Source organism: Falco biarmicus, chromosome 7 (assembly GCF_023638135.1).
Source record: "Falco biarmicus isolate bFalBia1 chromosome 7, bFalBia1.pri, whole genome shotgun sequence".
NCBI lineage: Eukaryota > Metazoa > Chordata > Aves > Falconiformes > Falconidae > Falco > Falco biarmicus.
In genome coordinates, this window is record NC_079294.1 from 22,843,581 (window position 1) to 22,859,425 (window position 15,845).

The following is a 15,845-nucleotide window of genomic DNA, read 5'->3' on the forward strand; positions in this document are numbered from 1 at the left end:
GAAGATTGTCTCAGTTCCCAGGCATAGATGAATAACTGATCGGCAAACTGGCCCAGCTTCATTAACCGTAGGAGACAGCTGCAGTAGGCAGAAGGCAGGTGCTGGTAAGCAAGAGTTGCTGTAGTCCTTGCGTTAGCAGCAGTGGGGTGATTTTGTGTTCTCATCCAGAAGCCTTGTATGGGGTCCCACATTGCATCCTTAATCACTACAGAGCTGGTCTCCCACCTTGGTTTCTCATGCAAAGATGGCTTTTTCAGGAGCAAGAATAGGACTGGAGATGGTGTATTTTGATATAGTTGTCATGCTCAGTGGCCAGGATGCTTTCTGTCTGGAGCCTAAAATGCCCTCCTCCTCCTCCTTGCAGTGGTGCAAACTGGCATTTTCATTGTAGTATTTCCTCAGCTTTCGTTTTCTGGTGTCTTTTGGCTATTTTGTATTAAACTATCCTTGGCTTAGAACTTTGAGTGCATCTCACTCCAGCACCCAGAGAAATCCAGTCCCATACTTAGTTTCAGTTCCATGTGTATCTGTTCATTTGCGTTATGCAGCCATGAAAGCTTCAGTGTCTACCCTGCCTGCCTGGCTGTCCCTTCCTAGATGCTCTCAGCAGTTTTCCAGCTCTGTGGTGTTACCCTTGTTCTTCCCTGCTGCTGCTTTCCCATCTTCCTCATCTTCAGCTTCATCCCTTGGCCACTGCTACTGCCTCATGCTGGTTTTTGTCTTCTCAGTTTGCCTGCTGTTGGATCAGAGTTCAAGTCACATGTGAACTGTCCTGGTCCTATTCTTAATTCACGAGTATGGCGTCACACACATGAAATGTGTTGATGGGATCTTACCTTTCTCAGGTGAACTGTGTGATATTTTGCACAGCTTTGTGTCACTGTGATGTATTACAAACACTAACCATGAACACAGTGAAGAAGGCATAAGGCTGGAGAAAGAATTACTGCTGGAGATCATCAGGGCTCTCATTTTAACTGGTTCCTTGATAATCTCATAGAACTATCATATACTTACCAGCTTTCCCACTTTTTCACTTTCCCAGCTCTACCAGCTTGCATAAATAGGTAACAGCATTTGAGGGCATGGAAAGTATTCACAACCTGCAATATAATAAACACAAAGGTTTAAGCCATTATAGGGAGACAATAGTGGTTGAAAAACTGGGAAGTATAAAAAGGTGATGGACCGAGGTGCTGGTGAAGTGAGTATCAGAACAGACAGCTAGAAGGATAGGGGATAGGAGTAGGGAAAGATATAGGAATGGATGCCAAAGTTTCTTAGATTTGGCAGCAAGTAAAGACTTCTGGGAAAAGGGTTATTTTTATCTTCGGAAGATATTTTACTTTAAAAGAAAATGTGCTTGCTCCACTACTCCAGCCATTAACAAATACGGGCTTTTACTGGGAAAAGGTACTTGCATTACATAGGTGATGGAAAGCATCAGAATGTACCTGGAGCATGAAGGGATCCAGTTGGCATTTGCAACCTGTCATCTGATTGTTCTCTTATGTGCGGTAACTGGTCAGTGTCAGTACCTAGCCCTGGGATTACTGGGTGCATGGCCTGCACAGTGCACCATCGGCTGGTCGTGGCACGCTTGAATTGCATCTGTTCCTGGTATCGGCATAGTACCTTACCTGGTTTGATAAGCAGTGGATTGCATGTTATTACATGTGTGCTGTGTAGTCTGTTCTCTGTACAGGGGCTCCTTTAAAGCGTAAGTATTCATCACTTCTAGTGGATAAGTTATTCCTCACTTCCCTTCCTTAAAAATACTGCTGCGTAGTGCTGGTGGTGCAGAACGGCAGCTGCCTTTCGCCCCTGAGCTCACTACCTTCCATCAGTGAGTGAGCGATCCCTGTGTGTATGGTTTCTGAAGTGCTTTGGGATCCTTCTGGATGAAAGGTATTATGCAGAGTTCAGGGCATAGTGTTCATTTACTGTCTTTTATTCCAGCCACACACAAACTCTGGAAGATGAAAGTTGGCACCTTCCCACTACAGAGAGGTCTAGATGCTAGCTGCAGATACTGAACCAGGACCTTAGCAAGGGGTTTGACAGCGAGGGGGGCTTAGTCCCTGCTGTGATTTCAGCCAAGCTTATTCTGATACTCCAAAGGGGTTTCATATTTTGCTGGTGTTTCTGTTTTCCTCTGACTGTGCAAGATACTTACTTACTTACCTGGTTCCCAGTCCCACTGAAGACAGTTAAACAAACTGAGTCCATTGCACACAAAGGGAATAATAGAACTGCACCCTGCACGAGGGGCAGACCAGCAACATGCAGTAAGGGCATTTTCTGGGGTGGCTTGGAAAAACGTTCTACTACACCATCATATGCTGGCTGCATTGATCCTGGCAGGTCTGTGGTGAAGTGCCCTCCTTCACTGTGGTAAGTTTAAGCAGTCCGTAGGCTGCTTCAGCTAATGCCAAAATTAGCTTGAACACATTCTTCAATACAAGGAGCCCGGAGTGCTCCAGAACAGAAGAGGATCTTCCTTGTGGTGCTGGTGGGATGGTAGAGGAGAGCTCCAACCATTATGAAGCTGTTCTAGGAGTGGGTGAGTCTGGGGCATGCGTCAGTTCCTGGTTTGTGCCATATGCAGTGGTGCACTGGTATTTCTCAAAGCAAAGTGCAGTGCCTCTCCTAGGAAGCATAGAAAAGCCACACAAAGTAAAGTGGCTATGGATGATAGCAATTTTAATTGGACTGCAGCTCTGAACTGTTCCTGTAGCGATATAAGCTGGAAAAGGAAAAAAGCAGTATCAACTGTAAGAACCTAACCCATGGTTGCTCAGCTTCACTGCTATCAGCAGGAATGGCAAGAAGCTCAGGAAACTTGTCATTCAAGCCTTACAAGAGGAGTAGGGCCCGCTCTGCGAGAGTTTGGGGGCAACTTGTAAAACCACGCTGGTGAGAATGGGTGAGCATCCTGCACATCACAAGCAGCCACTCCCCTGCTTACCCTCTACAGCCACTTTGCAGCTCCTATTTTCAGTCTGTGTCAGTGTGCAATTGGTGGTATCGCCCACCATATTTTGTGTGCTAATTTATGTTATATATGTTCATAGTTTATGTGTCTGTGTTTATTTTGTGTTGAACTAAGTTATTTTCCTGTATTGTTTATGTTCTTAACTGTTTCATATTTAACTTTGTTAATTTATGTTACTATCTTATGTTTGCAATGTAACTTTTAATGAAAAAATCTAATAAAAGGAATATTTTTTAAATGACATAAAAATAAAATTTCCCCAGGATTGTCACAGCACTCTCCAAACCATCAAGCTGCAACAAGGTCTTTTGCCACCTCATACCAACACACTCTTCATGCCAGTCCCTCTGCTGCCTTCTCCTTGTCTCGCCTCATCCAGGGCATGCTTGCTCCCTCTCTTCTTTCTGCTTCTTCCTCCTCTCTCTTCCTCAGCTGCTCCCTCTTCACTGGCCGCCCAAGCCCTTACCAGAACCAGCCACAGCTGCACCTTATCTACATCAGCCAACCCACCGCCCCTGAAGCCAGCCCACAGCTGTATGTTATCAATGATAATTAACCCAGCTTCATTCCTCTACCCGTGGGCTGGATACGGCCCCCCAGGGTCCTCAGTCCAGCCCCCAGTATTTACAGACCCCCCCACAGGGGGTTGGGGGCAAAACCAAGCAGCTGCAGATGGCTGCCTGCCACTTCATCCGCGCGCCGGCCCCCTGCTTAAAAAGTTTGGGGACCCCTGCTCTACAATTCCCCCTCTTTTCTTTTTAATAATTCATACCTCATGTTTTTACGAATCATCACAAACTTTTTACAAATAAACTTTTCATACATTCCGGACAACTTGTCCCTGAACTCTTTTTTTCTTCTTAACATTTCATGCCTTATGTATTTAACAATCATCACAACTTTTTCACAAATAAACTTCTCATACAGTCCAGACAATTTGTCCCTGAACTCATACGCATATCCCTTCTGCCATTTTATCTTGGGCTTTTCAGCTTCTGAGGGCTGATCACCTTTCTTCTCATCTGCTTTCCTGACATCTAGGATTTTGTTTTCTTCAGAGTGGGGTTCTGATTAACTTATACTACCTCATCCTTTCACCTCTTGGGTCACACCAGAGACTAACCTGAACAAGCTTTCAACAGCAGCAGATCAAGAATACAGCACTAACACATTACTTTGTGCCCCAACAAGCTTCTCAACATCCTTGTGGTCACCCGTTTCTTCTACAAGTGGAGACACCTTCAATGAGCACACAAACACCAGCAAGAATACCACCAGGCCGAGCAGCAGCAGCAACGGTGGGAGCTGCCCACGGCACCGCGCTGCTCCCACACCTTCCCCAGGCACAGCCATCACCGCTGTCTGGCCAGACCCGCTCTGGACCCACCACAGCTGTGGGCTGCTGCCACATCTGGCCAGGTACTCTGCTGCTGTCACCCATTACCCTCAGTCTCTTAACTCCATGGCAGTCAGGCTTCCTTCTCCTTGATCCCAACAGCTCACCTTTATCAGTGTCTGATCCAGATCCCCAGGCTCTTCCCACCTATCTCAATGTGATCTGGATCACAGTCTATCCCCGCCTGTCTCCGCTATGTTGGGCACCACCGTCACTGTTCAAAACTTCAAACATCCCCCAGGACAGCCATCACCGCTGTTGCCGCTCGTTACACTCAGTCTCATAATCCAAAGGGCCTCACACAGGGCACCAATTGTCACAGCACTCTCCAAACTAGCCAGCTGCAACAAGGTCTTTTACCATCTCACACCAACACACTCTTCATGCCAGTCCCTCTGCTGCCTTCTCCTCATCTTGCCTCATCCAGGGCATGCTCGCTCCCTCTCTTCTTTCTGCTTCTTCCTCCTCTCTCTTCCTCGGCTGCTCCCTCTTCACTGGCAGCCCAAGCCCTTACCAGAACCAGCCACAGCTGCACCTTATCTACATCAGCCAACCCACCGCCCCTGAAGCCAGCCCACAGCTGTATGTTATCAATGATAATTAACCCAACTTCAATCCTCTACACGAGATCTGCAGTGTAATATAACATTGAAAACCAAACAGTGCTGGCAGTGCTAGGGCCATGGCAATCTCCTTCTTAGAAGTGAAGTTTGGTGGCACAATGTTCTTGTAGTATGTTAGCTAAAAGGTAGGAGGTCTGAGCAGTGCCTGTCACCACGTGAAAAACCTCAGATTCAAGCTGATGGAGGTAGGGTTTGTTCATCTCCAGTGGAGATGCAAACCAGCCCCAGTCCTCTGCTGGGGGTCTTACAAAAGGATGGGTTAACACCGCTCCCCTGGAGATGACTTCTCCAGGAATGTGATGCTTCTGGCTGGAGCAGATTGGGCAGCAGGCTGGGTAGAGGACAACCCTGAGCACAAAAGAGGGGCAGAGAGCAAGAAGTGGAGTCAGCTATAGCAGGCAAAGTCCTAAGCTGGTGGGTGGAGAGTGTGGATGTGAACAGTCAGCATGAAAGCACATTGGTCTGTATTGACACGGCAAAAAGGGGAGCCTATGCTGCCATATCAGAAGCTCCCCACACGCTTCCTCTCCCTCCATTGGTGCATCCACAAAGCTCCCTACGGGATAAATCCTGCCTGGGTGTTCAGGTACGTTGCTGACGGTGTGCATGGAAGTGCTGGCTCCTGCATGTTAGTGGTGGTTGATGTATCTGCATGCTAGATACAGAAACTACTCTGTGCTGGGCAGAGCATGTTAACATGTATGAAATCACAGGTACTCGACAAAAATAAACTTTCTTTCTAAAAGTATTAAAAAAAAATAGTTCACAGCCTTTGCCTTCTCTCCCAGCTGTGCAAAGTGCTGGGTTTAGTAGATAAAAGCAAAGAGCAAGATGGAAACTCCGATGCCTCATACAGGAGGTTTGAAAGGAGTGCTGTCTCCTTTTTGTGTCAAATTCAAGACTTTTTTTTTTTTTTTCCCTCCTCTTATTTGGGTTCTTGCGTATGTTAAATTGCTGGATTCTGCTTCATTAAAATAATTGCTAATTGCATTTTACAGTTTAGTTTAGTAGCTGCTCAGCAAAGGCTCAGCCATCAAAGACGCTAAGCATCTCCTGTGACCTGCAGGTTAATCTTCACTTCACTGGGCCTTAGTGAGAGCCCTGATGGTCCACGAGTGCCGAGGTCTGGTCCTCTGCCTGGCATTGGAGCCAAGCAATAGGATGGGCCGCATACTTGGAAGTCAGATTCTGGGGGGCAGTTTCATAAAGTTTGCCAAGAATCCTCTGACATTTTCCTTAGGTTACTCCAAAGTCAGGTTTGGTTTTTTTACTTTTTCCTTAGGTTACTCCAAAGTCAGGCTGTAAAAACTGAGGCACCTGTCATGCCAGTGTTCAGGGGTAAAAAAAAATAAAAAAATCATTCATTCAGCTGCACAGAGAGAACTGGATGTTACCTTTACCAAGACGTGGTGACACTGCATGTGATGTTTGCGTTAAAGCTGTGTTACAGCCCAGCTGCTTGCAGGGAATGAGAGAAAAGAAAGCCTGCCTGCATCCAACAAGACACACAAAATCTGCCCTACAACATACTGCTTTTGCTATGCTGTTTGAGCGACAACAGTCTGGGTTTTTAATTGTCGTAACTCTATAATCAGTAGTGACAAATATTTTGCAACTGGAGGACTGGGGATTTCTTTATAAGCCTTAGACCCCATGTAAAAAGTTTACTCCTTACATCGACTCTAATCTTGCCTTATTATTCAGCATATGCACACGACAGCATAAAAGGAGCACTGTAGTGTTCTGAGCCTGAAATCATATGCTTTCCAAGTCCCTTGCCAGCACAGCTTAGATGAAATTTCTCCTGGAAATAAGGCAGGAGTTGTTGACATTTTCTTTTAATGGGGAAAGGAGAGGTAGAAATGTACAGGCAGCCACTGGTTTCGTGCTAAACAAAGATGTGGAAGGAAAAAAACATTTATTTTGATTGAACGTTTTTAAAGAAACTAGGTGTACTTGTGCCAAACTTTCACATTGTAATAATCCAAAACTTCCTCACTTCATTGGAGATCTCCCCAAGAGAATCCCAGCTGAGTGGCAGATGAGGCCCAACATGACCTCCTGAGCCTAAACTCTTTTGGCATGCATTGCACCCAACTACGAATTGATTTAGCCACCTCCAGCTTCTCAGAGCAGCCTTTCACCTGACTGACTGAGGCACTCATGCCACACGAGCCTCAGGGAAAGGTCGCAGGACTGCAAAAAATACAGGGGTGCGTCCCACCTCTGCTGTCCTGGGGTGGACCCAGGCCACCTTTGCCTGGTCACCCGGATGCCCCTTTTGCAGGCACAGGAAAGCGATGATGTTAAGGCACACTGATGCCATCCTGGGCTGTTTGGCCATGGATGCCCTCCCAGCGAGCAGGGTCGGGTGGGTTTGGATGGACCGGTTGGGGTCCTGGGGGAGAGCATCGGCTGGCTGGGGAGCGAGCTGCTGCACCATCCTGAAGGAGCTATTGTGTGTGCTACGCTTTGGCTTTTGTCAGTCAGCTAGCACAAAACTTTTGTGTCTCCTGCTGGATTTCAAGCCTAAGAAGCCCTGGAGGGCTAAACCTGAAACAAATGCCATGGACCAGCCCCTCAACTAGTGTAAACTGGCAGCAGTTCTGTGAAAGCAACTAAGTCACATTGATTTACCCCAGCAAAGTGGATCCCATCCAGCATTTCCACCTGTGACACAATGTTTTGCTCCCTTGTTCATTTTAGTAACAGGAAACAGATACCAGTTTACCTGATGAAATGCAGATTTTTCCTGATCCTCTTCATTTTTATTTTAATGAGGATGTCTAAGATGAGAGAATCCCAAACTGAATACTTGCATCCCACCCACCCTCCAGCCCACGGATATTCATATGACTCAGACCCATGCTGTGAGGCTGACGTTTATCTCTGCATTGGATTGAAACAAAATCCCCTACACCAGTATGCCTGGCTGGGGACCCCATCAGTACCAAAGATGAATGTTACAGTTACAGCCCAGTGGTCTTGCTTGTAGCCAGAAATTTCACCACATTAATCCTTCTATGTGATTCCAGGGATCCTTTCACCATCTGTCTTATCACAATGTTGGACACAACAGCCAAGCAGAAAACATCGCTGCCTACTTCTTGCGGTCTTAAAACAGATATTCTCGCACCCATCTGTTCGCATGTCCCTGCACGTGAGGCTGTTTGGCACCTCACACCTCCCTGACACAGTTATCCTCCCGGACAGCCGGGCCCCACGCTGGGGACTCATCCCAGCCTGCAGGTGGGAAGTTAGCTGCAGAACCAGCGGCTGGATCTGGGTTCCTGGGCTAACAGCTTTCCTGCTAGATGGGGAGCTGCCAATGGAGCTCACCACCTTTGCCCGCAGACGGGAAGCAGTTGCCACTGGAAAACCCATGAGCAAACTTTTGCTCTGTGCAAACCTTGGCCATCAGCTCCATTTCTGACTCACCACCTCCTCCAGGGCAGCCTTTCTGTCAGCTGCCCCCTCCCCTTGGCCCAGCCTGGCCTTGGAATTTCCCCCTTCCCGCTTTGAACACATTTGTGGGGCTGAATGTGGAACAGTGTTTGCTCCTCAACACCGCTGGACCCTGGCACAGGGAGCTGGCATACCCCCAGGCTGCCTGCCTCTGAGAAGATAACAAGAGGAACTGCCTGCAGCAGATTAGTTAGAGTCTGACTGTATAGTCATTATACAAACCCAAGGCTTATTTGTTGGGGTTTTTCTAAGGAAGTGTCCAAATATAGGTGGAAACTAATTTTTATTTTTTTTTTTTCAAAAACCAGCCATGTTATTCTTGCAGAAATTAACATCCACATCTTTACTGTCTTCTTCCTATAAATGGGATTCAGAAATTGAGAATTCCCTAGCACTCTTTCTCAGGTATTCCTTAACGGCAGCAAAATGACAGCCATAGTTGTAGCCCCCCAAGCACTGCCATGTTGTTCTGCAGAAGTCTTGGCTACCTCCTGGGGTAGCCCTGGGCTGAGCTTCCCAGAAGTGCATTTAAAAATAATAATAGTAATTATCAATAATTTGATTTATAGTGAAGGAAAGCACACATGCCTTAAATGTCAGTGGTGCTGGTATGTCTGCTGAGCTTGAGAGGGAGCTGGTCCTTCCTGAGCCATGCCCTGGATGCAAGCTGTGCTGCAGAGACGGAGGAGCCACAGAGCTGTGACTGTAGCTGTTCTGTCCTGGGCAGGACAGCCTGAGTGACGACAGTGTTACCAGCAGCCAGCTGGTCATGTACAGGGAGCAGCCAGATTAGGCCATGCATGTTTATGCAGCCAAGCCAAGCAAAAAGTAAAAGGCACACATTTGAGTAACGAAATGAGGCTTCTGCACAGAACTGTTACATCCTCCTGGAACAGCCCTAAATGGGAATAGATTAGAAATCAAAGAGGGGAGGTGGGGGTGGAGGGGTGTGGGGGTTCTTTTTTCTTAGTGTTAAACTGTTAAACAAGGCGTATTTCAAATGACCTGCTAAATTTTACATTTCAAATTTTCCTACATTTTGCACATACTTTCTTTCACTGTATAATCTGTCTTGCTCTTTCTTTCAAACAGCAATTATTAGAACCTTCTATTGCAAAGGAAATCTTGGCTATATATAGTAACGTAGAGGAGGTTGTTTAAGAGCTGCTAGGTATTCCATGGCTCTCTGGTATTCCCTGGATGTTTATTTCAAACAAGACTTTTTCTTCTTTTAAGAAAAACATCGTTTTTCAAGAGGAAAACTCAGCAAAGAAACACAGCAACTGGTGCAATTCCTGAAGCAATTTTTCACTGTTACATCAGTAATTGCAACGCCATCAGTATCCCCTACGGGGATATACCTTTCCTACTGCCTGCAAATGAAGACCAGCTGTAGGTCCTCCCTTGGTCCTGGAAGCAGGGGCTGTATGTCCTCAGCCAGCGAGGGGATTCAGACATGCAGGTGACCTTCTCCCTGGTCCTTGGTCCCACCAGTCAGTGGGGAAGCTCACATGGATGCCGGCAGCACATGAGCAAGGCTGCCACGGCCATGCACCTGAGCGGTGGCTCGGGGGGGAACACAGGGAAGGCAGGGAGGCTGGGCAGGAATGGAACAATGAGACAAGAGACGGAGGAGTGGGCAAAGCAGGGTGGCAGCAGGGCAGGGGCAGGCTAAGCTGTTTCTGAAATCATTTTTGTCGAGATCTGTTTCTGATGGCCGCTGTCCAGCAGCACCGGTTGACAGGCTGTGGGAGGGCCATCCCAGCTCTCACTGTGGCCTTGGTTTTGCAGCCCTGGGGTAGCTCTCTGCATGGAAGCCATGGCCTGGCACCGGCAGGATGACACTGGGCACAACAAGTCACAGCAAGCATAAGACAGAGCGTTGCTTTCACCAGTTCCCATGTAACTGCAGAAAGGCAACATCTTCATGAGGCAGTGTCCTGGGGCACAGCCTTGAGCGACAGCCACCTGGACATCACTAGCCACAACCCCTCCTTGCCAAACCACCTGCCTGGGGCAAAACCACAGGCACCCGCGATGCTGGGGATGAGCAAGCCCCCCATCGCCAGTCGGCAGGGCTGGGGGAGGCAGGTGCGCTCCCCGCTCTGGGGAAGACCCTTGCCCCTCACTAGCAGCCAAAGCATCCCACAGCATCACTCATGCCTCCGGGTCTCTTCTGTCTCTCTGTCTGTCCCTCCCTCCAGGGAAAGTCTCTGGCGAGCAAGCGCCTCACAGGCCTGATGCAATCCTCCTGACAGCTGCAGCCCACCGCCCCGTGGGAGAGACAACTGGGACCGCTGCCGGGGACGGGGCATTTTGGGGACAGCGGGTCCCTGCGAGGGAGCGAGCTGGAGTGAGCACAAGCGGGAAGCCACGTGCAGGTGAGCGCCTCTCCTCACAGTTTACATCGACACTTCCCTGCCTGCACAGCTTTGTAAGGACGCCGAGCTCTGCAGGTGCTTTGTTTCCGACCGGGGTTTGGAGGAACGCACTTCACCATACACAAAAGGCTTGCTGGCTTGTTATTTAAGGGAACGGACTCAACCGCAACTTGGAGAAAGAAGAGCTGAGAGAGATCGGTGTTCTTCCTTCATCTCTTCTCTCCCTGGCACAAACATGGCTCTAATAGACGGCGCTGCAATCTCACTTGCTCCCTTTCTTGTGGCCATCTGGATCCAATAAAATATCTGCTGGAAGCTACTTCTCCTTCTCACAAAATCCCATGCATTTCTCCTGCAGATTCATTGACTTTAACTTTGTTTTTCTTTTCTATGCCTCTCCTCCTTTAAAGCCAAAAAGAAAAAGAAAAAAAAGGCACTATTTAAGTTCATCATTCACTGTCGTTCCAATAGCATGTATCTTACCCAGAGATGATGGCCAGATCCTCAGCTGAAGTCAGGAGAGTTGAGTGGTTTTCATCACCTGAGGATCTGCCCCATGGAGTCAGACTCTGATCCTGGTGCAAATCCTCTGATGTCGGCGGACTCGCTCTGCATGTGCGCATAGTGCAAATGTGATCAGACTCTGCCTGATGCTCAAAAAGTCATGTTTTAGATGTGTAATGCACACAGAAACACACACAGAGACACACACGCACGTGGTATTTAAAAGTGAGTTGGTTTATATTGTATTTGATTTTCTATTTATTTAAGGGTTTGCGTATTTACTCAATGATGGACGTTCAAGCTTTACTTCAAGTAGATAGAATCGGACTCCAACTGCAATTGTAGAGGGCCAAAATCTGCTCACATGTATACAGGGAAAGGCAACTCTGGTATGGGCAGGTGTCAAAATTCAGCCTGCGGTGAGGAGGGAATTGATGGAGATGGGACCGCCAGGAGCAGGATGTGAAAGGGCAAGGTGCTGGGTGGTGCCAGGTAACCTTTCCTAAACAGCAGCACGCCCAGCTCAGATAACTGACTCTGCTGAGAAGCAGCATTGTAAGCGTGAAATTGTACCACTGGAGGAAATGAGCTTCCACTAAAACTCATCTGACCTACAGCCCGTGAATACAACTGCAAGAGGTGACCCATTAGCTTGTTGCAAACTGTTGGGAGTATGGAGGTTATGGTGAGGACAGAACTGAACTGATTTAATTAAAACCCCCATGTATACTAGCTGCAGATAGGAAAATGGACTGCATTCACATACTGTATATGAAAATTTCAAGACTCAATTGACTCAGTGCCACAAAACCTCCTGTATTTTACAGGCACTTCAGATCTGAAGCGTATGTGAAAATAGACATTTCTTGGTCTTCTTCACTCATGCCAAGGCAAACTGGCTTTTTGTGCAGGTGGTAGAAATTGCTATATGGCTACAAGTCTGCATTCCTACCTAGGCAAAACCATCTAGCTAAGTAGACAGCTGGCTATCGACAATATTAACTTCTGAGGCAAGTATTATTCTAATATCTAAGGCCTATGTGTGCACAAAATCAGGCCAGGATAGTTTCTGTCAGAAAAAAGGACCTTCCCTCTTTACCCATGACATTTCTCATCTTGATACCTCTTTCCGTTCCCCGCCCCCCCCCGCCCAGAAAACTCCTATTATTGATTTTACCTGAGGTCTATAGGACCGTCTACACCTGCATGAATTTACAGTAGAATATTGAGTATGATATTTGTTCTTTACACATGCCTATTCCCGTAAACAGCCTGCTGTCTGAGGTCTTCAGATTTATCCTACACATACGTGACACACAAGTGAGTTCCAAGACTGAAGAACTGTCATGGATGTGCCTGTACATTCATGTGGTGTCCTGTGTCCTGCCTCTGAAAGGAACATTTGGTCTCCTCCAAACTGTCACTTAGCTGTCCTTGCAGGACCCATTTTCTGTTGCACACGCAGCCAAAGGGTCCCCTCGGGTAACAGAGGCTCTTCAGGTAACAGGCCTGGTTATCTATTCATCCACATTCATGTGTCCCTTTACGTCGTCCCTAGGAAAATGCAAAGGCTGGCTCTTCTCAGAGCCATGTTGATGTGTTTTTATCTGTGTCAACCCCACCATCACCATGTGTCACCGGAGCTCTGTAAACCAAAAGCTGCTCACACCCCAAGCTAATCTACTGCCAGTGCTGCCCAGACTCTAGGCGAAGGTACTTCCTATTCCTATAGCAGGTTTGTCCTGTGAACCCCTGAACTGGTCTGCAGAGCATTCCTGAGCAGGATGTGCGCATAAAGCACAGAGCTGATGTGTAGCAAGTAGCAGAGATGGCCAAGTGTTACCAGGGGTATCTGCTTTGCGGTGAGTTCCTGATACTGGACAGGTCTTCTCCTGGGTGAAGGGTGGGGTAGCTCCATGGAGGTACTCTCCACTGTCCTCCAGCTTGGGGGCACAACATGGCAGGACTGGAGGATGCTGGCAGGTGCACGGGACAGGTGGAATTTGGGTGATGGTCTGCGCAGGGAGCGGCAATGCCAGACTTTAACTTGGAGATGTGCTGCTGCCCTGTGAGCGAGGCACCCTGCTCTGTCTCCCTGCTCTGTTCCTGCTGGACGGCTGTGTTGGCTGCCGCAGTGTTTTGCCTGTGGGGAATATGCTATGTTGGAACAGTTGAGTGCACGGAGGGAATTTTTGCAGGCACAGGGAGCATGCATATGGGCGTACATCAGGGGGCCTGGATGCTGAACAGCTTGCCATTTAAATGCACACTCGTGCAAGCTAATCTGCTCAGTAATGGCTAGCTGAGCGGACAGAGCTTCATATTCTCTGGAGAGAAGAAATCTCTGCTCCTCATTTCCTGACTAAATTTCTCTAAAACAGACATGAGAGTAGACAAGACCTCCTCCTGGGAACACATATGAACTGCTTTTCACATGTCTTTTACTTCACATATGATGATACTAACATGTAACTACTTCCACGTGAACTGCATCCTCGATTTATTGCTTTTTAACAACATTGCTTATTCCAAGTGATGCTGCTCTTGTACACTCACAGTATCCCACGGAGTGTTGCAAGCGGTAATGCACTGCTTTATAAGCATCCCATGTCTTCCAACTACCTCATCATGCTGAAGATGAGTTAGGAAATCAGCTTTCCACCTCTATTTATGTTCTAAATCGCATTGTTTCAAGGAAAGGTAGTCTGGAAACCTTTTACAATGTCCATGCTGTGCAAGCTAGCTACAAAGCTTCCCATACTTACAGGGCTATGGCTGTGAAATATGGCTGTACACTGTTATTTGGATAATAGAGTATCCAGAACATTTGTGGCTATTGTGGCGAAATGGCACCAGGACAAGCACTAGGAAGGTTCAACAAGCCTGTGCAGACAGAGTTAGGCTAAAGCAAATGGATTAATGTACTCTCAGTATAATTCAACACTAAGATCCCATAGAGTACTGTAATAAAATGGTAGCAGGGCAGCCATAAAAAGTGGCAGTAAGCTGACATAATAATACCAGGATAAATGTAGCAATAAGGTAACACAGGCCGCTGCAGTAAAGTAGCATTTTGATAATGCAGCAATAAGACACAACAGGATGCTGCAGTAAATTAGTTTGGGGAATAAGGCAGTAATAATGGTGTGTGAGGACAAACGGTGGTACATTTGTACCAGGTACTGCAGCAATAAAGATAGCACAAGGTGTCCTAGTAATAAGTTACTACAGTAACAACACCACGGTGAACTGTAAAGTTATATCAGGATGCTTCCATGCTGCAGTCAAATCCTACAAGAGGTGGTAGCGAGACAATGAAGACAAAATATGCCCCATTTTGGACCGCAAAATACAAGTCAGTTTTCTGCATGGTGACCCAAATTCTGGAATGATCTCAGCGATACCAATCCTATTGCCCCCTCCCTTCAAGGAAGCTGAGACAAGAGAGTTCCACCTTCTAGTCTAATATTTTGGGCTGAAAATACAAAATTGACTCATTGTCTCTTCAGCCAAATTGTCACAGACTGTGGTGAAGTTCTTCAGTTAGTCCTTACTCAGGTGAAACCCCGTTGATTTCAGTGAGTCCTTTGACTTGGAAAGGATTTGGCTCTCTCATCTTCTGGCATGGGTGATCCTTTTAGCCTCCAATTATTTCTGTTTTGGGGTGGGGGAAGGGGAACCCAGGTACAGAACATCTGACTGTACTGGTTTGTTTCCTGAAATGCACAAATAAATTTAGCATCCTGGAAAAGTCAAAGCAATAAGTACCAAATCTGTTCTGTCTGTCATGCATGCATGCACACGTGAATAATCCTGCTGGAATCAGTGCAGGTCCTGGATGCATCCATGGGCAAGGCTTGGCCTAACCCTGTTCTCAGTGTCTCCAGCTGAGTGACGGAAGCAGTGTGTCTTCTCAGGTTTTATAGTTTTATATTATCTCCTTTCCTGCTTTTCTGTATTTTATTTTAATTTAACCTCAGCTGTGTTTGAAATGTCCCTAGAAAACAATCAGTTTGCCATAATACAATATGCAGCATGATCAGCAAAGAATAGGTGTGTCCATTTGCTGTCTTTGTACCCTTCAGTGGAGGGTAAAGCATTCTGGAAAATAACCAGCAACCACTGTTATACTCAATAATCATTGGGCATAAGGGTTTAGTCAAAGCATCTATGTCAACAGCAAGGCTTGAATGGAGTGTGTGTGCTAGATAACAAGATGGTCTCCTGGGAAAAGGATTAAATAGGGCACCGCTGCAGACTCCTGACAAGCAGGAGCAGCTCACAGCTGGCTCTGGCTCCTTCAGCTAGTCCCAACAGATAGGAATTTTCTGCCGCATCTTTCTGACCCTTTGCACAACAGCTTTGCTGTCCCTTTATGTGGCTTCCTCTGTCTGGAGCCGACTGTGCTCAGTTCAAGTTTTGAGCAATGCTCTGATAGCCTTGGCTTGGCTCTTGCCTTAAACTCCTTGGCTTGCTCTTAT

At 47.1% G+C, this 15,845-nt stretch overlaps 1 protein-coding gene across 1 annotated transcript in view; it reads left to right on the forward strand.

The window, feature by feature from the left end:
- Window positions 1-15,287, forward strand: part of RGS6 (regulator of G protein signaling 6) — a 284,190-nt gene extending 268,903 nt beyond the window's left edge. Inside the window, exon 17 of the mRNA XM_056347233.1 lies at window positions 10,684-15,287. Within this exon, the coding sequence (XP_056203208.1) occupies window positions 10,684-10,734 (51 nt within the window). The 3' untranslated portion in view covers window positions 10,735-15,287. The remainder of the gene's footprint in view (window positions 1-10,683) is intronic.
- The last annotated feature ends 558 nt before the right edge of the window (window positions 15,288-15,845 follow it).